At 32.2% G+C, this 22,554-nt stretch overlaps 2 protein-coding genes across 5 annotated transcripts in view; one reads left to right on the top strand and one right to left on the bottom strand.

Moving 5' to 3' along the window:
* The window catches only part of LOC115714144 (uncharacterized), a 31,482-nt gene extending 19,379 nt beyond the window's left edge, over nucleotides 1-12,103 (top strand). For all 4 annotated transcript variants that reach the window (XM_030642707.2, XM_030642709.2, XM_030642710.2 and 1 more), the window contains 23 exons: nucleotides 66-1,285; nucleotides 1,517-1,645; nucleotides 1,725-1,874; nucleotides 2,124-2,687; nucleotides 2,762-2,833; nucleotides 2,937-3,383; nucleotides 3,495-3,678; nucleotides 3,764-4,463; nucleotides 4,892-5,008; nucleotides 5,204-5,477; nucleotides 5,821-5,934; nucleotides 6,034-6,117; nucleotides 8,001-8,051; nucleotides 8,129-8,308; nucleotides 8,430-8,713; nucleotides 8,814-9,152; nucleotides 9,246-9,309; nucleotides 9,641-9,787; nucleotides 10,127-10,231; nucleotides 10,303-10,413; nucleotides 10,495-10,599; nucleotides 10,699-10,768; nucleotides 10,859-12,103. In XM_030642707.2, coding sequence (XP_030498567.2) covers nucleotides 66-1,285; nucleotides 1,517-1,645; nucleotides 1,725-1,874; nucleotides 2,124-2,687; nucleotides 2,762-2,833; nucleotides 2,937-3,383; nucleotides 3,495-3,678; nucleotides 3,764-4,463; nucleotides 4,892-5,008; nucleotides 5,204-5,477; nucleotides 5,821-5,934; nucleotides 6,034-6,117; nucleotides 8,001-8,051; nucleotides 8,129-8,308; nucleotides 8,430-8,713; nucleotides 8,814-9,152; nucleotides 9,246-9,309; nucleotides 9,641-9,787; nucleotides 10,127-10,231; nucleotides 10,303-10,413; nucleotides 10,495-10,599; nucleotides 10,699-10,768; nucleotides 10,859-11,544 — 6,197 coding nt within the window. In that variant the 3' untranslated portion in view covers nucleotides 11,545-12,103. The remainder of the gene's footprint in view (nucleotides 1-65; nucleotides 1,286-1,516; nucleotides 1,646-1,724; nucleotides 1,875-2,123; nucleotides 2,688-2,761; nucleotides 2,834-2,936; nucleotides 3,384-3,494; nucleotides 3,679-3,763; nucleotides 4,464-4,891; nucleotides 5,009-5,203; nucleotides 5,478-5,820; nucleotides 5,935-6,033; nucleotides 6,118-8,000; nucleotides 8,052-8,128; nucleotides 8,309-8,429; nucleotides 8,714-8,813; nucleotides 9,153-9,245; nucleotides 9,310-9,640; nucleotides 9,788-10,126; nucleotides 10,232-10,302; nucleotides 10,414-10,494; nucleotides 10,600-10,698; nucleotides 10,769-10,858) is intronic.
* Nucleotides 12,104-14,945: 2,842 nt separating this feature from the next.
* LOC115715095 (large ribosomal subunit protein uL18c) lies at nucleotides 14,946-16,637 on the bottom strand. The gene is made up of 4 exons (XM_030643895.2): nucleotides 16,504-16,637; nucleotides 16,167-16,366; nucleotides 15,718-15,879; nucleotides 14,946-15,303 (listed from the first exon to the last, which is right to left on the bottom strand). The coding sequence occupies exons 2-4, from the start codon at nucleotides 16,341-16,343 to the stop codon at nucleotides 15,154-15,156; spliced, it is 489 nt and encodes a 162-aa protein (XP_030499755.2). The 5' UTR covers nucleotides 16,344-16,366; nucleotides 16,504-16,637; the 3' UTR covers nucleotides 14,946-15,153.
* Between the last annotated feature and the right edge of the window lie 5,917 nt (nucleotides 16,638-22,554).

The raw sequence follows: 22,554 nt of genomic DNA, 5'->3' as shown, positions 1-22,554 counted from the left end.
TTGTTATCTTTTTAAGTATTTTTCAAACATTTATGCTTATTCATATTCTTTTTTCCCCTCTACAGACAATCTTTTTTTCTCTGGGATCAAGGCACTGTTGGATGTTATAAATCAGTTTTCTCTTATTTCCGATCAATCCAAATGTTTCAAAAATGATGTTCGTGAGTTTCTTCAATTGAAAAAGTGTTTCAAAGAGAACAATGCAGGTTCACCTGTTGGCTCAAGTATTTCATGTACAGAAGTTAGATGTTATGTTAATTCATTGTTGATAAAGTTGCATCACTTCAGAGGAGGCTCAAGTGAACTTCTTGCTAATGCTGAAATGCAGTTTACATTATCTGCAGTGTTGAAAAATGACATTCTTTCAAGTTTAGATCTTAGATTCTCTTCCCTGGAGTTGCTTTCTCTACCTAATTTTGTTGTGTTAGCAAAATGTACATCTCCATCCTCAATCTCATCTGTTCTTGACATTTCATTTTTAGAAGTAAACCAAGCTGAAACTGAACTATGTCTTTCTTTTCCATCTCTTGTCATTTGGATTCATTTGTTTGAGTGGGTTGACATCATTGATGCCGTCGTTTCTTATGCTGGACTTTTCTCCAAAGTTGCACCATTGAATACATCGATGAATAATATAACTCTGGGTGAAGTTGAAAATGTGGATAATAAACTAAACACTGTTTCTCCAGATTCTCTTCATTCTTCAAGTGCTTCAACCTATTCTGCATCTGGGAGCACAAAGCAGGATTCAACTGTCCTGACTGTGAAGCTGGACAATGTCTCAATTACATGTAATCTTCCCGTGGGCATCAGTAATAAAGCATGTGAAGAGTTTCTGGCAACTAAAGATCAAAGGGAGGTCTGTCCAATTGAGTCATCTAACATGAGAGATAGAAGTGACTCGAAATACATCTCTGTTACTGTGCATAGTAAAAGCAGTGAAATACTTCTAAAGGGAAGACATATGAAACTGAAGGCTAATATGGAAAAGTGGATTGGCACTATATCACTTTGTGAGGATGGGAATAATTTATCTTGGCCTCTTTTTCAGATGTTTCATGTTTTTATAGAGGCTGAGGTTAGCCATGACATGATGCAGTCTGTTCATGTCAGAGTGGAGTTTCAGTGTGATAATCTAAATGTGTGGCTTCCTCATCATTTTTTCTACTTTTGGCATGGTGTGACATTTGTTATTCCTGAAGGAGGGCCTTCTCAGTTCCCTCTTGGTGGTATTGATTTTGAAATCAAAATGAAAAAAGCTTCTTTTCTTCTGAGTGATGGAAGGGTATGATAACTTTCTTGAGTATTTTGACTCTTTATGGTTTGTGTAATTTTCTCTTACGCATGTAATTGGCATTTTTAACGATCCCATTCCCCTTCCTCTGATTCTTTAATTCGTGGCTGTTTTTTCAATGAGTTTTTATTTCATGATCAGTTAATTAATACAAATAAACTTGCAGAGTCTAATTTAATTGATGGTTTTCACATGCTAACTTCCTATTTTTCTTTCTTCAAGTGGAGTTGTAGTGGACCGCTGTTTGAAATTTTTGTGAGGAACATGGTCCTGAATGGTAAAATAATGGAAAGCTATATAGAAAGCTTACTTACTGGTGAGATTCAAATGAACTATAACAACCTTCACAAGGTATGTAATATATATTTTTTTAATTATCCTTATCCAATCATATAATATACCGTTCTTATCTGCTTCTAATTTTCTGAAGGTCTTCTGGGAGCCTTTTATTGAGCCTTGGCAGTTTGAAATTAATGTTGCAAGGAAACAAGAAATGAGTCTGAATAACACCATGGTGACAGATATACATCTCAATTCATCGACACAACTTAACTTAAATGTTACAGAACCCCTCATTGAGGTATTTCATAACAAAAGCTCTAATGGATTTTTTGACAGTTTTTTTTTGTTTGGGGAAATTAAGTGCCAAGCAAGGTGTAACCGCGAAGCAGTAACTCATAGTTTGTTTAAATTTAATTGTAGTGTGCTTCATACCTAAAACTACTCTTGAGAAATCTTGCATGTTCTGTTTACCTCTCAGTTGGGTGCAAAACTTCAATGCCCTTAAATTATCAATATCTTAATGCTTATTTATACTTGTCTCTTGCAGTGTGTTTTCAGGACAATTGAGATGGTTAAGGACTCTTTGGGTATAGTTGAACCAAATGATGTTCCTGAAAGCAAGAAATTGTTAAATTCACATCATAAACATATGTATGCTGGAAGATATGCACCCTATGTACTTGAAAATTTGACTTCTCTGCCTCTAGTATATCATGTTTATAAGGGTCCTGTTGAGGAGTTTGATGTGACAGAAATTAAGGGTAGAAAATTTGTAGAACCAGGTGCTTCAGTTCCATTGTATATTAATGATACTCCTGAGGAACAACTTTTTCATTTTTGGCCTGCTAAATCTTCTGACAAACTTGCTGAGCAGAAATTAAGTGGTGTTTCTCATCATTTTATAACTATTCAACTTGATGGAACTTCAATGCCTTCTACTCCTATATCTATGGACCGTGTAGGACTTACGTACTTTGAGGTTGATTTTTTCAAGGCATATAATGAAAATAGTGGAGATAATAGTACGGATACCACTTCTGGTTTTGTAGTACCTGTTGTGTTTGATGTTTCAGTGCAACGCTATAGCAAGCTGATACGATTATACTCAACGGTACGTACATTGTCAAATCTATGCTATGATGTTTATTAATAAACTTGAAATTCACAAACACTTGATATATGCAGGTTGTACTTTCAAATGCGACTTCAGTTCCGATAGAGCTGCGTTTCGATATTCCATTTGGTGTATCGCCGAAGGTATGGACCAACAACTAGTTGATTTGTATAATTACCTTACATAAAAGGCTACTTATTTTTGTGATGGTATTATTGCCACTGAAAATTAAATGTGATGTTTCAGATATTAGATCCTATCTATCCTGGCCAAGAGTTACCTATGCCTTTACATTTGGCGGAAGCTGGTCGGATCAGATGGCGTCCACTTGGAGATTCCTACTTATGGAGTGAAGTCTATAACCTTTCAAACCTTGTTTTGCAGGAGACCAAAGTTGGATTTTTTAGATCTTTTGTTTGCTATCCTGCTCATTTAAGCAATGATCCATTTCGGTGTTGCATATCAGTTAGAAATATCAGCCTGCCACCTAGGAATAGTCCTCATACCAAGATTACTTTAAATACACCTGTCAAAAGCCGTGGCGAAAATTTGAAAAAGGTGGATGAGTCAAAAAAGAGGTTTATTCACGAGTTGACCCTGTGTACTCCTCTAATGGTGAACAACTACCTTCCCAAGGAAGTATCACTGGCAATTGAAAGTGGCGGAGTTACCCATTCTGCATTCCTTTCAAAGGTAATGTAATGCTATTGCTATGTGACTAGATTTGTTTTTTTTCCTCTCTTGTATGATTTGTAAAGGAGGTAATGACATTATAGAAGATATTTCTTTTGCCATCCCGTATAGGTGGATGCTTTCCTTCACTATGTTGATCCTTCCCATGACCTAGTCCTGGGGATTAGTATGTATGGATTCAAGCCAACAACTCTGAAGTTCCCGCGTTCAGAGACATTCTGTACAATGGCCAAATTCACTGGAACAAAGTTTGCCTTATCTGAGGTTATTGCTTTTGATCCAGACTTCTCAAATGGTAAGCGTTTTCTTATGTTGAGTTTTCTGTTCAAGTAACAATGTGGTTGGAGATCTATTAATGGTGTCGGTTTTGCTTTGGCTAGGTCCAATATATGTTACAGTTGAAAAGATGATGGATGCATTCTCCGGTGCCAGGGAGCTTTCTATTTACGTTCCCTTTCTGTTATATAATTGCTGTGGTTTCCCTCTTCTGATTTCAGAATCTGGAAATGAAATAAAGACTGTTAAGTGCATTATTCCATCATCATATGATATGAGCGAGCAAGAGTTATGTGAGACAAAAGACGGTTTGCGTATGATATCTTTGCATGCTGCAGATCCTCATGGAATAGAATATCCTTCTTCAAGTCACCTTATCTCTATTAGGGATGACTTTAATCCACGCAGACAAAGGTTCTATGAGCAATTAAATGAAAATGACTTTGACACTGGAGAAACTTTATTAAAGAGTTCAAAGAACAGATTATCACGGTCAGGCTCTGATTTGTTTTCAAGGAGCTCTAACTGCATGGGTTATGAGCATGGAAAAGTTGGAGCATGCATGTACTCTCCTGTTCCATTTTATGCTGCTGAGGAACTAACGGTCACAGTAAGTAGAGCTCATGGTGACAATAACATGCCAAAATTGTGGTCAAGTCCATTTCTTCTTGTTCCACCCAGTGGTTCAACTACTGTTATTGTTCCCCAAGCATCGCAAAATGCTGCATTTATGATTTCTGTGACATCTAGTCCAGTTGCTGGGCCACTAGCTGGGAGGTCAAGTGCTATTACTTTTCAGCCAAGGTAACATTTTTCATTTTTGGCATATTCCAGCTTTAAGTTCCTGTCTTCATATTCTCAGTTTCCTTTCTTTTTTTTTTTCTTGGGAGGGAGGTTGTTTGGGGTTGTCAAATATTAAGTAAAAACAACTCTCTGGTGATTATCACCCTTTTGACAAGAAGGGACATTATCACCCATCGAGCCGCTTAGCACATTTGTCTAGAATCGGCATCCAAAATTCAGTCTTTCTAGAAGGTCCTCCCAGTTACATTATAAAGTAAACTAAAATAGGAAACTACAACTAAAACAGGAGACATTATATCACACCTAATATTAGTAGTAATGCATGCAGTGATGACAGATTCTACAAAATTTACAGTAGTGATACGTGGTTAATATGCCATTATTGGCAGATCTTAGATTTTCTCCTTACAAAAGTCTTACTTTTGCAGATATGTTATTAGTAATGCATGCAGTAACGACATATGCTTCAAGCAAAAGGGTACTGACCATGTTTTCCGTATGCGCGTAGGAGAACATTCTCATCTTCATTGGACAGACACAACCAGGTATATTGCCTTGAATATCTTGCAAGTTGCATTGTATCTTGATCTTGCAATAAGTTGAAAGTAGTCACTTAGCTTCAATGCACTCAATTTCATTTACTAATTAAGACTAATCCCTTTTGTTCATTTTTTGTTCCATTTAAAATAGCCTTTATTTTAATGCTCATTCCTCTTAGTATGTATTTCAATGCTGTGCAGGGAATTACTTGTTTCTGTTAGATACAATGAACCTGGATGGCAATGGTCAGGAAGCTTCTTACCAGATCATCTTGGTGATACTCAAGTGAAAATGCAGAATTATGTTTCTGGTTCATCTAGTATAATTCGAGTTGAAGTGCAAAATGCTGATGTTTCTGTTAGAGATGAAAAGGTTGTTGGAAGCCTCCATGGTGATTCGGGAACAACCCTGATTCTCTTATCAGATGATGATACAGGGTACATGCCCTACAGAATTGATAATTTTTCAAGGGAGGTAAGTGTATAAAAAAGTTTTGATAAGATTTGAATTTTTTCAGGTAGTTTTTCCTTGATGATTTAGGATTGTTTATGACATTAAACATTTTTTTTCTGCTGCATCACTAATCTGTGTGTTTGTAAATTGTATGTGGTGCCCATTACTTCAGTAGTTTATACTCATTGTAAGAGACGTTGACTTCACATATATGCTAAAATTACATTTGTTAAAATGTAAACCAACAGGATTGTAATTTATGAATTTTTCTTTTCTTTATCAAAATGCATGCTATTATTGAAATCATATTTTACTTTACATCATTCATCACTGAACTAATTTTCATGGTATTCTACTTGTCCAGAGGTTAAGGATCTTCCAACAGAAGTGTGAACCTTTTGAGACTATTGTTCATTCTTACACATCATGCCCTTATGCTTGGGATGAACCATGCTATCCGCATCGCCTCACTGTGGAGGTACCCATTTTATTTATATCAACTCTGCAGGGGAGAGGGTGGAACTATTCGTAGGTTTATTGTAATTATTGAGACTTTTTTGTTTTTGGAACACTTAAGGTACCTGGTGAGCGTGTTCTAGGTTCATATTCCCTTGACGATGTTAAAGAATACATGCCTATTTTCTTACCATCATCTTCTGAGGTATGACTGACACTCATAGGTTTAGTTCCATCAACATATGCCATATGTGAAATGAAAAACAAAAAGGTTAAAACAACGGTTATTTACATCAAATTGAAATTAAAATTAATAGAAATTTAAAAATTATTTACTTATATACTTGCTAAATCAGTTTAATGTTTTTATTTATGCTAATTATAAGTTTGATTTCCATCTTATTTGATCATTCTTGTTGGAAGGGTTTTTCTTTTTTCTATAGGAAACTACTTATTTTATACAGGAAAATTGGCGGCAAAACTACCCGAACTTTATATTTTTTAACAGTTAATCACATAAACCGATTTTTTTACGACAAAACCTACCAAACTCACATTTTGTTTTGATCTTTACACTTCCATCCAGAAGCCCCAGCACGTTTTTAGTGGTCTACATAATTTTAAATTATTTTAAAATATAAAAATAATTTAAAAATTATAAAAATAAATAAAAATTATTTATTTTCTTTATTTCTTCTTTTGTTTTTTTGTTTTTCCTTTTCTTTTCTTCTTCTTTTTTTTTGAAAAAGAGAAAAGATCCTTTTGTCATTGACAGGATCCTTCCCGATAAATATTAGAAGCCTCCCTTGTGGTGGGAGAAAACCATGGTTACAATTAATAACAAAACATGACTTCTAGGGCCAAAGTACACCCCACTTTGCCTCAGAAAAAAAGGATAGATACAACCATCTACAACCCCTATACAATAGTTTTCCATTCTCTACACAAATCTAAAAAGGATAGGTCCTCAAAGTATTTAGTTCGAAAGGCCCAAGTAGCTGTCCAAAATTTAACTTGCTCCCACACCTCCTCTTCTGATTTAGTAGTCCCTTCAAAAATTCTGGCATTTCTTTCCAGCCATACGTCCCAAATTGTTTGATTTTAGAGAAATGTTGGTGGTGGTGGTAATGGTAGTAGCTTGGTGGTGGTGTGGTGGAAGGTTAATAATGGTGGTGGTTCGTTGGAATATTCATATTCTGGTTTTTGGGTTTTGTTGGGTATGAAGAAGTCAATCACTTTGTTTTTTGTCTCATGTACTTTTGTTACTTAAAAAAAAAGAAAAAAAAAGAATTTTTTTTATTGTTTTATTTTTAAAATTTATAAATTTTTTTAATAATATTTAAGTAATTAATATTATGTGGACAAGTCAAATTCTGCTACGTATATATATACTTCAACAGTCTACCGTAACACTTAACTGAGTCTTTTGGACGGAAAGGTAAATAGCATAACATAATTGAGATTTACGTAGTTTTGCCTTATAAAATTGGTTTTTTTGGTTAATTTTTAAGAAGTATAAAGTTCGGGTGGTTTTACCGCTAATATCCCTTTTATTAATTAAATCGTGACAACCAAAGGAGACCATCTAGGCTAAACACCTAGGAAAGGACCCACAGACCTATAGGACCTAAAAAACCAAACCTGCTACCAGATTCATAAAGACAGTACCGTTATAAACAGAGAATACTACATCAAAGATTCCTGTCGGGGAAAAATAGTATGACATATGCTTTCACTATAATTATTGCAAGGCCTTGTTTTTCTATTCATATAGTTGTTGGATGTTCCCAAAAGGAAAAATTCAAGGACTGATTACAGATTGAACTCCTATCTCTAATTCATCAGTCACCATTGTAAATAGAAAAGGTGTGACAGTGGGTCACCTTGTCTTAATCCCCTTAAGGTTCTGAACTTCCCAATAGGCTTTCAATAAGGACTTATTTATCTCTGAAGAAGGGAAAAAAATTCTGCCAATAGTCAGATTCAGTTTAAGGTTCTTTTTTTAATTCATGATTTCAGACCAACCCACGGAACGTTACTTCTATCTTCTTTTTATTTGTTGATTGAAAATAACTTTTGTTTTTCCAGAAAGCTGAGAGAAAATTATTCTTATCAGTACATGCTGAAGGAGCCACAAAGGTACATTGCCAAAATTTTGTTATGAAATGACTGCAGAGTATCTACATCATGGCAGCTTATTGGTTTTTCTGTGGCAGGTCCTCCGTGTGATTGACTCAAATTACCACATTTTGAATGATAAGGAGAATTTGAACATACCTCATTTAAGAGAGAAAAGGAAACATGAGCAGAAACAGGACAAGGTTCTTGGTTACAAAGAACAAATTTCAGTAGTAATCCCACATCTTGGTATCTCCTTAATTAATATTGATCCTCGGGTATGCATAGATATAGCTTCATTTATCTCTTCTTCTTCTTCTTCTTCTTCTTCTTCTTCTTCTTTCTTTCTTTGTAAGTAAACTGAGTTGATGAGAAACTGTCACCATTCGTTCTTTGCAGGAATTGGTTTTTGCTTGTGCAAAAGATATATCTTTTGATCTGCTGCAGAGTTTGGACCTACAGAAGTTCTCATTTCAAATTTCATCATTGCAAATAGATAATCAGCTACGCTCGTCACCATATCCTGTGATGTTGTCTTTTGATCGTGAATACAAAAGCATTCCAGCCGAAAGAAAATTGCAAAGAACTTCTGATTGCTCTTATGAACCTGTATTTTACATAGCAGTGTCAAAATGGAAGAAGAAAGATATCTCCTTGGTTTCATTTGAATATATAATCTTAAGGTTTTCCTTGCTGCTGTTTTTTTAAGCAAACAAAATATTATTACAAACTCACTTGACTTACAAATGGGATGGCTTAATGTGCTTTCTGTAATGCTTGCAGAGTTGCAGACTTCCGTCTTGAGCTTGAGCAAGAGGTGATACTGGGCATGTTTGGCTTCATCAAAAATGTGACATCAAGGTTTCAGAGTAGTTTCTTAAAGTTACCAGATCCCTTATTGTGTCCACTTATTCCTGATACTGGCTTGCTAGAGCCATCTCTTTCACATGCTCAGACTTCTGAGTATCAGAAAGCAAAGGGCGTTCCTGTCTTTAAAAGTCAATCGCTACCCTCAGTGGTTCCCATTGGAGCTCCTTGGCAGCAAATTTACCTTCTGGCCAGAAGACAGAGGAAAATCTATGTAGAGGTGTTTGAAATAAGCCCTATCAATGTAACTTTCAGGTGGCCCACTAATCTCCAAGAGAATTTCCATTTGTTGTACTTTGTATTAAGTTTTTTTAGTCACTAAAAATGAAAGAAATTTTCTCATCGCAGCTTTTCCAGTGCTCCATGGATGCTTAGAAATGGGATCCTTACATCAGGAGAGTCTCTTATCCATGTAAGTTTTTTCATCTAAACTCCCACACCTTCCAAAACTAGTGCTGGAGGCAATAATTACATGTAAAATAAATGGATCCTTGGAAATTACTGTGGTATTCAAGACAGAGGATAGAACTTGAAAGCAGTTACTAGTCTTATCATCTTTTTTTATTCTGTTTCTATCTACTATACACATGTTTTCTATCAAAAAATACATTTAGATAAATAGTAGGTTAGATGATTCTTGCTATTTTTGTACCACCGCAAATTGTGTTCCCATTTTCCCATCTCGTTATTTTCTACTCCATTATCTATCAACCATCGTATATGTTGATAAGAATTAATTACAGAGAGGTCTTATGGCTCTGGCTGATGTTGAGGGAGCACAAGTACATCTTAAGCGACTAACCATTTCACACCACATTGCTAGCTGGGAATCCATTCAGGAGATCTTTATTAGGCATTGCACTCGTCAGCTTCTTCATGAAATGTACAAGGTAAAATGGAGACAAGTTCAACAAACTCTTACTGGGCAAATTTGTACTCTGCAGTTTTACTTTTTCTTTTCACCTAGCACATATAGATCTTTCAGCAGCAGATGCACTATAGTAAATAGCATTGGAAATACTTCTCACATAGGTGTTTGTAATGTTTTGGTCTAAATCATATGTGCATCTATCAATACTCATTATTACTTGGCCCACTTGGTTGTAAAATGCTGCTCTGCTGTTTAGTTGATTTCTCGAGGAAAAGCTTGTACCTGATAAGAATGCAGTCACATTTTGTTTTCAATGAAGGAAAACAAGCAACCATATCTCTAATTCGTTGAACTGTAGGTATTTGGTTCAGCTGGTGTTATAGGTAACCCCATGGGATTTGCAAGGACTCTGGGCCTTGGCTTCAGAGATTTCTTATCTGTTCCAGCCAGGACTATTTTCCAGGTAAACTTTATCGAATTGGTTGAGACCTTCCCTCTTCCGGCATTACTGAAAATTTATTATTTTATTGATAGAGCCCTACTGGATTGATAACTGGCATGGCTCAAGGCACCACTAGCCTTCTAAGTAACACTGTCTACGCTATAAGTGATGCTGCTACTCAATTCAGCCAAGCTGCACACAAGGTATATCTTCCTCTTCAAAATATCTGAATATGTTGTTAATCATCTCATGTAGTTTTATTTTAATGAGTTGTGTCCTTGTAGGGTATTGTTGCATTTACATTTGATGACCAGGCAGTTTCCCGAATGGAACAGCTACAGATGGGTGTACCATCACATTCTAAAGGCATGATTAGTGAAGTTTTAGAGGTACGCTATACTATTACCAACCTCAATTCGTGACAAATTTCACTCTTTGGATATTTTGGTAGTAAATTATTATGAACTGTGTTCATGTGTTACTTACAGGGACTCACAGATCTCCTCCAATCACCAATTAAAGGAGCTGAGAAGCATGGTCTTCCTGGTGTATTGTCAGGTAATTGAATGCTTGTATAATTATAATTTTTAATGACTTAATACGGATATTGATGGATGTTTGCTTCTTGATTGCGTGTCTATGGTGTAGGAATAGCTTTAGGTGTTACGGGTCTTGTGGCAAAACCAGCTGCTAGTATTCTTCAACTCACTGGAAAAACTGCTCAGAGTATCAGAAAGCGGAGTAGGCTATACCAAATGGGATCACAACGTTTCAGGGTTCGTCTTCCAAGGCCTCTAAGTAGGGAAGTCCCTCTCAGACCCTACTCTTGGGAAGAAGCTGTTGGGATGTCTGCACTTGCTGAGGCTGGTGATGGCTTGAGACTCAAAGATGAGGTCTTGGTTGCATGCAAGGCACTTAAACAACCTGGTAAATTTGTCATCATCACAGAGAGACTCATATTAATTATAAAGTGCTCCGGCTTGGTAGAGTTGGGAAAGCCCGAGTTTCGAGGCATTCCTGCTGATTTGGAGTGGGTACTAGAGTCAGAAATTGTCTTGGAAAGTGTAATGCATGCTGATACTGATCATGGAGTGATTCACATTGTTGGAAGTAGTTCAGATACCTTATTGCGGCAAAACAAGCAGGCTACAGGGAGTAGCGGAATTAGCGTGCGATGGAATAGTCCTACTCTCCCTCTCATTCAGACCAACTTAGAACTAGCAAACACAGAAGATGCCGAGAACTTGTTACAGATTTTGTTGGCAACAATTGAACGAGGAAAGGATGAAGGCTGGGGCTGTAGGTATCTTTTGCACCGAAGTAGTATTAAGTAGGTGCGTGTAAGCGCAGGAATTCACTATGGTGATCCACTCGGAGATTGTGTTGAAGACTCAGAGACGGTGAAGCTTCTTTATTGCAGCCCTTAAGAATTGATCATGATCAAAGAATTGTGTGACAACAAACCTCCATCCACCCTCTCACTTTACAAAAAAGCAATAACAAATATTGATGTGCAAGTTTTGTGAATCTGACATAGTGCCCAAAGTATGGTTTTTGTGTGTATCTTCTTTATACCATGTACAGGTTTTCTTCTTCCTCCTACTCCAGTTCCTAATGTAAATTAGAGAGTTTCAACTCCAATGACACCAAAAGCCATTGTGTACAGTATAGAAATGATTTTGGTGTCACGATTTTGGAAATACTGTGTTAGTTTTGTAGGGTGAGTATAAATTATGTGATTTTAGTGAAAGCCAGAAAGTGTTGGCGACCGATTGAAATGTATTTTAAATCGTGTCCTTGTAATACAAAGTATTATGGTGCTTGGGAATATGTTGGTAATATGATGTACTTTACTTTATATAAATATATATATATGTATTTGTTTTTTTTTCATTTTTTTTTTCTGAATTTTCTATAAATTTAGACATGCAGATAGGAGATTAATATATATTGTTCTATAAATGTCGAAGAATCTTTTTTTAATTATGGTTTTATTGTTTAGTTTATTTTATATATTGTTCATAGTTTTCATTTTTTTTTTTTAATTCCTTCATAGAAAATAGGGAAAATAATAAACACTCTACGCGATCAAACACCAATTTTGCTATCATTCAATGGAAGAATGCACCAATTTTGCCTAGAGAACATACGAAGGAAAAAATTTTCCAAATATTTTTATACAGGATTATGTATTATCTAAAAGCAAAATATGAATTACACAAATAATCAAATTACAAAAGTTCAAAAATGTAAAGTCATTTTTGCTCTCCAAATTTTGACAAGTACATACTCTTTGAACTTTTCAGTTTGAACTATTGAGATTGTTGAATTTAACAATTTTTATCTAATTTCATCTAATAATACAAGGAAAATTTTTAACGGCCTTAAGAATTAGGGGATATGACTTACTTGTAAAAGTTCGAGACAAAAATTCTAATTGGCCAAATGTAAATAATCTTATCAATGTTTTTATATAAAACTAGATATAATTTTACAGGGAAAATTATATATCTAACTTTTTATCCTTTGGCATCAGCTGTTTTGAATCTATAATTAGAATGTTAATTATAGCAAATGATTCTAAATCATAGTACTATGTAAGTAAATGTCCTCAATTTAACACTTGTAGAGAAATGACCATTTTATACTATTTATTATTTATATTATTTTTTGACACAACAAAATTAATAATTTTTTTTTTATATATATTTTAGAATTAGAAACAAATTACTTAAAGATTATGGTATATTTATATTAGTTTTGTAAAAATATTTTTTACTTTAAAGTTTTGTCGATTTTTCTAATTTTTATGAGTTGTTGTGGGTTGTTGATATATAGATTTTATTGTATTTTGTTGTGTAATATATTATTATTCTTAGATGATATTTATTTTATACTTTGCTATGTATAATAGTGGTATAATTTTGTTAGCACAATAAAAAAATTTTAAATGGATGTATATAATTTTATTGGCATACTACATATATTTAATTATATTTTTATATATTTTAATTGTATGATATATTATTTATTTTAAATAATATTTAATTAGTTTCTATTTTATTATATACAACAGTGGTATATAATTTTGTTGCCATGGTATTTATATTTTAATTGTGGTATATAATTTTATTAGTATAGTATATATATATATATTTGTAATATACATATATATTTTGTTATTATCATTATTGTTAGTATATATGTTTTGGTAAATGGTATATGTATTTTTTGTTATACGGTATATCATTTTTTAAAATAATATTTAAGTTTTACTTTCTATTGTACTTTTGTTGACATGATATAATTGTATTAGCATGCTATATATTTTTATTTTTATTTAATGTTATTATATATATGTCTACTGTAAGATATATATTTTTTGTTATATTGTATATAAATTTTATTGTATAGTATATTATTTTATTTTAGATCATGTTTAGTTTTTGTTTTATTGTATATAAAGGTGATATATAATTTTGTAAGTATGATATAATTATTTTATAGCTGTATATAATTTTTTTTAAATGGTATATATAATTTTTTTTAATAATATTATATTATTTTGTTTCATTTTTTATGGTAGGTATATATGTTTTGTTGTATGGTGTATGGTTTTTGTTGTGTATACTATATCATTTATTTAAGATAATATTTAATTTCTATCTTATTATATATGATGACTATGTATAAATTTTTTGGTATAATAGTGGTATATATAATTTTGTTAGCACAATATTTAAATTTTTGAATATTAATTTAGTATTGTTATAATTTCTTTGTGATTTATAATTTTATTACTACAGTATATTAATTTTTAGTAATACGATATAACAAATACTGTTATATACATTTAATGATTTAATATATTTATTTATTTTTATTATAATATATTAATATACAATACTAAAAAATTTATATAACTCAATTTAATTATTATATTTTTTTTTTTAAAAAAATATTAATATGTAATAAATATATTTTTATCATTTTTAACAGAATTACCCCATATACTATTTTTTTTTTAATTTTTTTTTTCAAATTTACGGTTTGGGTTTCTAAAATGGTTGCAGCGCTAGTTGCAGTAGGAGTTTCTGTACGATTTTTTGTTGCAATGTAAGTTGCAGCGCTAGTTGCAATAGGGATTTCTATGCCTAATTCCGTAAAAATGCAAAAAAAAAATATTTTGAAGTGTAAAAATGAAAAAACCCCTAATTTTTATTAAGTAAATTATGAAAAGGGGCATATACTAATTTAGTTTCTAAATTTACGGTCATTTTAAGCTGAATCCTCACCAACCTAAAACAACAAAATAATCATTGGAAGGGCAACCAAAAATCGACTCTAAGCAATGAATCAAAATTTTAGGATTATATAGATGTCAATAGAATTTTGGCTGCATTTTAAGATGTCTATGGATCTATTACAGTTATAAAGACAAATTTTAGTCTAATATATCTACACTTTCTTTTGACAAGTATTCCTTTTAAATTTTTCCTTATTCTGAAAATAAAAATAAAGAAGTAGATGAGCTAAGAAAAAAGAGAGCTATTAACTTCAAAGATTAGAAAATAAAAGAAAAACTGAAAAAAAATAGAGTAGATGAAAATGGACAGATTTTGTGGAATTGTGAAGCAGACAATGGCTGCAGTTGGCGAGTTCTCCTTGATCACCAAGGCTAAAGACACCGACTTTAACGAGCAAAGGAAATAACCATGATATGACTATCACTAGGTGGAAGAACATCATGAATTCATCAAGACCACACTCCAGGACGGAGAAAATAACCAAGATCAGATAGTTCAAAAAAAATAACCGAATGTTCTTGCAGCTCATTGAAAAGAAAGAAAAAAAGATTACAATTAATGCCCTTCTATCACATGGTTTTACAAGAGACAGAAACAAATTGTACAAAAGGCAAAACCTACCCAAAACAGAGAACCTTAAAAATCAAGTCCATTTTCCCGAGCTGCACTAGCGATGGCTTCTACTCGCCCATGGTATGGATATCCACCTCGATCAAAGGCCACCTTTGTGATCCCTTTCTCCAAACAATTCTTGGCTATGACTTCACCAACCTTTCTTGCTACTTCCTAATAGCACAAGATGAACAGTACCAAATACAATCTTGTAAGATTATCCATTTAGAGAGCAATAGTTATACACAATACATAATACAAGACAATCAGCAAATTGCTAGATAAGTCTTTGAACTTCAACCTGCAGGAGCTAACATGGACTTTGACACACGAATTACTGCTATTACTACCACCTAACCTTACAATACTTGGGATATTTGGGGAGCAGAAAATTATAACAATTGCTATGCAGCTATTCTGAGGACCTTAAACCTTGTGGAAGCAAACACATCCCTGACCATTCCAACTACCTACTTTGAGTACTACCCACAGACATTATAAAGTAAGTAACTGGCCTATATAAACCAGTTGAAAGATTTAAATATAATTGCATAATCAAAAGGGCCAATGGTAATTTTCATGACTTACAATAGTAGGACCAGAAGAGTAGTCAAACTCCTCAGAGATAGGTTTCTGCACTGTGGAAGCTGAAGCAAGGGTGTGCATTTTGGTGTCATCAATTACTTGGACATACAGATGCTTGTTTGAGCGGAACACACATAACCTTGGCCTTTCTGTAGTTCCTTCAACCTAATCAAACCATTTGTTTGTTTACATTATAATAATAATAATTAAAAAAACAGCAAAAAAAACCACAAACAAATCTCAAATTTCTTTCTTGTACAGATATTAAATGAATATATTGGAAAGAAAGAAGTAATGCAACTTTGTGGCAGCCATTTGCATTATGATAGCAATTAAACAGCAGAATTTAATAATAGGCAAAATTGAACGCTAGAGAATAAATTGAAGATGGGTTTGGTTCCTAAGTAGTTTTAACAACTACCCATAAAGAATAATTTGAAAAAAATAAAAACCTTCTTTCTAATACGAGCATGACGGGCAATTCTGTCTTCTTGTCTGGTTTTGGCCTTGGATACCACAACAAGTGAGTGAGGTTTTGTTATGGATGGTAACCTTGGAATGGACCCAATCCCAATCCCAATCCCAATTCCAAAGAATGAAACTGAATTAGCTGATGTAGACATCGACATTCTTCTTCTCTACTCAATTCTATCTGTTTCAACCAAAAATCATAATTAAATCCAAAATCAAACGCAGCGTGGATTAGTTAGGGGTTTTAGTTTCAAGAAAAACAAAACAAATCTGAGCATAATCATATTGGTTGGTATGGCAGAAGAAAGTAAAACTTACAAGTGAAGGGAGGCAAGCAAGAGGAGGAAGCGAGTGAAAGTATGAGTCTGAGAGAGACCAAGGCAAAGCCACTCCGGCTACAATGGATAACGTTATATCATATCAAATCAAATTCCATTTAAATATTTTTATCAGATTTTGCATATGTTTTAATATTTATACATTTAAATTTTTTTTTTTTTTACAAAACCACATTAAATTTATTTTTGAAAAATTACCCTATATACTATTTTTTTTAATTTTTTTTTTCAAATATATGGTTTGAGTTTCTACAGTGGTTGCATCGCTAGTTGTAATAGGGATTTCTATACGATTTTTTGTTGCAATTTAGGTTGCAACGCTAGTTGCAATAGGAGTTTCTATGTAGAATTTAGTAAAAATACAAAAAAAAAAAAAAACTTTTTTCAAGTGTAAAAATGAAAAACTTCATTTATTTATTTTTTACAAATTTAAAATGTCAGTTGCATATTACCGTTAAATACTAATTGAATTACTATTGTATTAACTTTGAGGTTTTACTATTACATATATACACATGTATACAATAGTCATTTAGTTGATATTTAACGGGCGTGTCAAATTTGCAATAAGAAAAATAAACTTAAGAGAGTTTTACCACAAAAAAAAAACAGATAAAAATATTATGTGTATAAAAATTAAAAGAGGAGTGAGTTGCACTGCAAATTGCGTGTGAAAAGAAAAAAAAATACATTAATATTTTATCCAAAAAATGAAGATAAAAAAAAAATTGGAATTACTAAAATAAAAAAAAAATAGAATTACCCCAAATAAGTAGATAAATTAAGTAAATGTCTTTTTTTAAAATTAATAAAATGATTAAATATAATAAATTAAATAGTAAAAACTATAAAAATATTTATATTTTAAAATTATGTTATATATTTGAAGATGAGTTATACATGTTCAAGCTAAGTTAGACCACGAGGTTTGGGTCCAACAAAGAATTGTGTAGAAATTCCAATTTTGCCACTTAGATTGGCCAGTAAGAAATGACTTGTAATAGTTAAAAAATAAATTTTACGAGATCTCAGTTATGTAACTTTAAGTATTTTGGTTTGAAATAAGTTTGTAATATTGCAAGTTATTTATTTAAATTTAGTTTATTATTAGTTTTAAATCACTTGGCTTATGGATCCCGATTAATGGGATTAGTTAGCTGTAACCACAACACATGGTGTTCCTCTAAGTAGGACATTATAGGACGGACCATTCGAGTAAGGCCACGCATCACTTGACTGTGCAAAGAGAGAAGCCAAAAAGTCCCTGTACGACCAGAAGTTTCCATGCAGACTTGGGGAGTAAATTATATCCCAAAAATTATCCTGGTGATGTGGCATAGAATTACCTGACACGTGTCAAGTGTAGTTTAGGTTGGATGGATGTAAGACCTTCGAGAAGACTGAGGGGAGAGCCTTGGGCAGAGTACAGGCTTGACAAAGTCGTCCAGCATCAGGCGTGTGTTGGACAGAACATACTGACCAGCGCTCCAAGTAACCAAAAAGGGCGTCTCACAGAAGAGACATCTGACCAACGAGTTCACAGAAGGAAATGTCCAGGTTCATCTCACCTATTTCCATACAAATAGGTCAATCAACACACCTATAATTGTGGGATCTCGAGAATGATGAAAGGATTTTGTGAGATTAATCCAATTAAACATTAAATACTTTATTTTATGATTAAATGCAAATATGTTACATCCTTTTTCCTATAAATAGTGGATTTACTATTTAAGGGACCAAATTTGTATTCTCAAGAGAGCCATTACACTGCCAAATTACTTGTAGCTTTCAAAGATATCAAGAAACTGTTGGAAATATTTTACCAGGATCTAGATTTACTACCAAGTATGTTTTATTAACATCCTAATATGAATTCTAAAACAATGAAATAAACACATAAGAGTTTAAGAAAACCTTACATTGGGTGCAGCGGAATATTATGACTCCTTCCATTCAGATCTCTAGCCCTTGATTCCTTTCTGTAGCAGAGCATAATCAAGATCTGAATCTGGATCTCTTTCTTTCCTTCTTTGATGCTGATTTTCCACAGTCTTACATACTATGATTGTGTTAGGTTTTATGCCCTAAATAAAACTCCATTTCAATGTAATCTATTTTATTCAACATCAATAAAGAAATAGAAGTATTTTTCATTCATTTGTGTATGTTTTGGCTCACTTTATCAATTGCTTGTCTAATTGATTTATAAATTCATCTTAAACCCTTTTCACATACTTGATCATGTTTATTGTGCTGTCATCACATTGGAAAGTAAACATGACTATGTGAATAAAGTTTCCTAGATTTATCAGACACAGGGTTTTACTGATATGATAATCTACAACAAGAGTTTACTTGTATTTGGAGAAATACTATGTTCTTTCCAGAACATTGGTTAAAGTAAAGCTCAGGTTGGATGCATGGAGTATGCATTGGAAGGGACCAATATTGAACTTTGATTTAGATTTAATTAAACTTACCGTAAAATCTATTCAAGTCAATATCGCCAAGTTGATCCTAGATCAAATGATCTTAATCCTGTTATGATTAGGCTCAATCTTGAAAGGCTATTCGTGTTCTTTGATTTGTTAGTTAAGCCTACTTTTAGGTCAGGGTGATACGTACATTTTGGGAACACGGTAGTGCAATTGAGTGGGAGCGCTAGCATAAACATGGAATCTATAGCTTCTATCTGGCAAATAGTAAGCAAAGGATGATCTCCTTCGAGCTTGACCAAACGAAAATAAATGGTGGAGATCTCATTTCACATAAGCTGAAATATCATTTATACGGGGTCAAGTGTTTTAAGGATAAAATACATAGTAGGGTGTTACGGTAATTTAATCCCTTTACTGTGTAGATCATTCATATAGAGGATCATTGATCACATTAGGATTATAACAATGGATAACTAATGATGTGTCTATATGGTGGAACATATAGAGCATTCTATATACTGAGAGTGCAATTCTAAGTTCTATGCGTGGATTCAACGAAGAATTAATAAGTTAGTGAATTTTAGTGCTAAATTCTTGATCTACTTATTGGAAGCTCGGTTATATAGACCCATGGTCCCCCCACTAGTTGAGATAATATTGTTTGTAAGACTCATGTAATTGGTTTTGATTAATCAATTATAATTCACGAATTAGACTATGTCTATTTGTGAAATTTTCACTAAGTAAGGGCGAAATTGTAAAGAAAGAGTTAATAGGGGGCATATTTGTTAATTATGATACTTTGTATGGTTCAATTAATAAATATGATAAATGAAAATATTATTTAATAATTATTTATAGTTATTAAATAGTTAGAATTGGCATTTAAATGATTGAATTAGGAAATTGGCATTTTTGAGAAAATCAGATACAAAAGGTGTTAAAATTGCAAAATTGCAAAAATCAAGGCCCAGTCCACCTAGCCAGGGCCGGCCACCTATTGTAGCTTTTTAAATTGATTTTTTCATTATTTTAATGCCATATAATTCAAATCTAACCCTAGTGGAATGCTATAAATAGATAGTGAAGGCTTCAGGAAAATCACACTTTCTGAATCAGAAAAACCTGAGCCTCCACTCTCTTCTCTAGCCGCCACTCTCTCTCTATTCTTCCTTCATATTTCGAACCTCTCTTAGTGATTAGAGTAGTGCCCACACACATCAAGCAATACCTCAATCATAGTGAGGAAGATCGTGAAGAAAGATCATCAGCAAAGGAGATTCAGCATCAAGGATTCAGAGAAGAAGATCCAGTTCGCATCTTGATAATACTGCACTTTCTGAGAAAGGAATCAAGGGTTAGAGATCTGAACGGAAGGAGTCATTATATTCCGCTGCACCTAATGTAAGGTTTCTTAAACTTTATATGTGTTTAATTTATAGTTTTAGAAAGTTCATATTTAGGATGTTAATAAACATACTTGTGAGTAGATCTAAGATCCTGGTAAAATAATTTCCAACAACTGGCCTCAAAGCCATGGTAATTGATTTACTTGCATGAAATTTGGACTTTAAAACGATTGTTTGTATGTTCTTTGGATGGTATCATGTTGTATTGAGTGTTATATGATGATTGATTGATGTTTGTGAAATTTTCGTGAAAAATAATTGCGATTTTATCTCTGGAATTATTTTTATTGGATAGTATGGAAAAAATTAAGCAAGTTAGCCTTTTACAGAACTTAATTTGGATTTTATTTGAATTAGTTATGATTTTTTGAAGTTTTTGAAAAAATCGGGGCTGTGCTGATATTTTCCTGCGATCGCAGATCTGTCCGTACAGTTTCGAATTTTTTTGTTTTTCTTCAATTTTTCATGCTTTTTCATGGAATTAACTTCCAATTTTTTGTATAGTTTTGTATTTATACTATTACTATTCCTAATTCAATTCTAATTATCATTTTGAATTAATTTAATATTTTTTAAATTTAATTCAAGATATTAGTGTAATTTGAATTTGAATAGAATTAGTATTTATCTTCTTGCTTAAATATCTATCTTATTTTTAAATTTGATTATATTTTTTTAAAATTTAAGGTCAGATTTTATAAGATATTTATAAAATCTTTTAAGATATTTTAAAATATCTTATCTTTTTAAGATATTTTTAATTATATCTTATCTTTTAAGATTTTTTAAATCTTTTTAGATATTTTGACCTTATTTAAATTTAAAATAAGATATTTATAATCATGTAATTTTAAATAGATTTAAGATATTTTGCTAATTTTTTAAATTTTGTTATTTTATTTATTTAAATTACATTTAAAATTTGAAAAAGATATTTAATTATCTTTTCTAATTTTTTATTTAATTTTCATTTATAAAATAACATTTAAAATTTAAAAGTAGTTAGCAAATTTTTGAAATGATATTTAGGTTGAAACCTAATTTTTTCAAAATTGTAGGTTTAATTTTTTAAATTTAATTTTTTTTTAATTTTCGAATTTTTCAAAATTTTTTTTAAAAAATTTCGAATTTTTTTTATTTTCGAAATTAAATATTTAATTTAAAAATTAAATAAATCCTACATCCAACTATCCAACTAACCTTGTTGCAGGAGTATGTGTTTTTAACTTGTTTGTAAGTTTTCAAAACCTATTATTACTTGATTGCAAATAGCCATGGTTACCTTTTGCCAGATCTAATGATCTGATGGCTCCCTTGGTCAAGATAATAATTTGTAACAGGTATAATTTACAATCTTCTTTCATCTGTGTATCACCTAGCAACATGATAGGACCCATCCAAAGTGTGCCTGTGTGAGCCTATGTGTTTAATTTTATTATAGATGCATATAGGTTAATGTTGCTAAAATAGATTTTCATAGTTCTTGATAGAATTTATTTAGGCCCATTTAGTTTTTGGGCCTATTCAATTAATAACAGTTGTTCTTATTAAGGTTAAATTCCTCTCTTTTGGGCCTTGTGTGAGAGTTGGGAGCCATAGAAGTGGGTACGACATACTGAACCCAGCACCCCCTCACACAAACCACCCCAATTGTGAAGGCCCATTTGCCTGATTTGAATGACTGTACTAGGTTAATTACACTAGTTTAACCTAATTAAAATTGAATTAGCAACATAATTAATTTCAATTTTTTTTTTTGAAATTAATTTAGAAAATCATAGTTTAAAGAATTTTATATTCTAAGCTAAACTATATGTATTTTCTTGTATTTAATTAAATATAGAATTATAACCATCTAGATTCTTTCTGGAACTTAATTTAAATTTTTCATTAAATATTCCTATTTAAGTTGATATTTAGTTATCTACAACTAACCAACTTAAATCTGAATATCTTTTTGAATTCAAAATTTTAAAATTAAGTTGAGGAATTTTAGGCATTGGTTATTAAGATTCTTTAGATATTTTTTAAGTTAATATCTTTTCGAATATTAACTTAAAATGGAATATTCTAGATATTTTTTAGGTTAATATCTTTTCGAATATTAACTTAAAATGGAATATCTTCAAAATTAAGTGGTCACAACTTAATTTTAAATTTAATTAAATCTAATTTGAAAGA

Source organism: Cannabis sativa, chromosome 4 (assembly GCF_029168945.1).
Source record: "Cannabis sativa cultivar Pink pepper isolate KNU-18-1 chromosome 4, ASM2916894v1, whole genome shotgun sequence".
Taxonomy (NCBI): domain Eukaryota; kingdom Viridiplantae; phylum Streptophyta; class Magnoliopsida; order Rosales; family Cannabaceae; genus Cannabis; species Cannabis sativa.
Note: the sequence above shows the minus strand (reverse complement) of the source record. Positions and strands in the feature narration are given on the sequence as shown.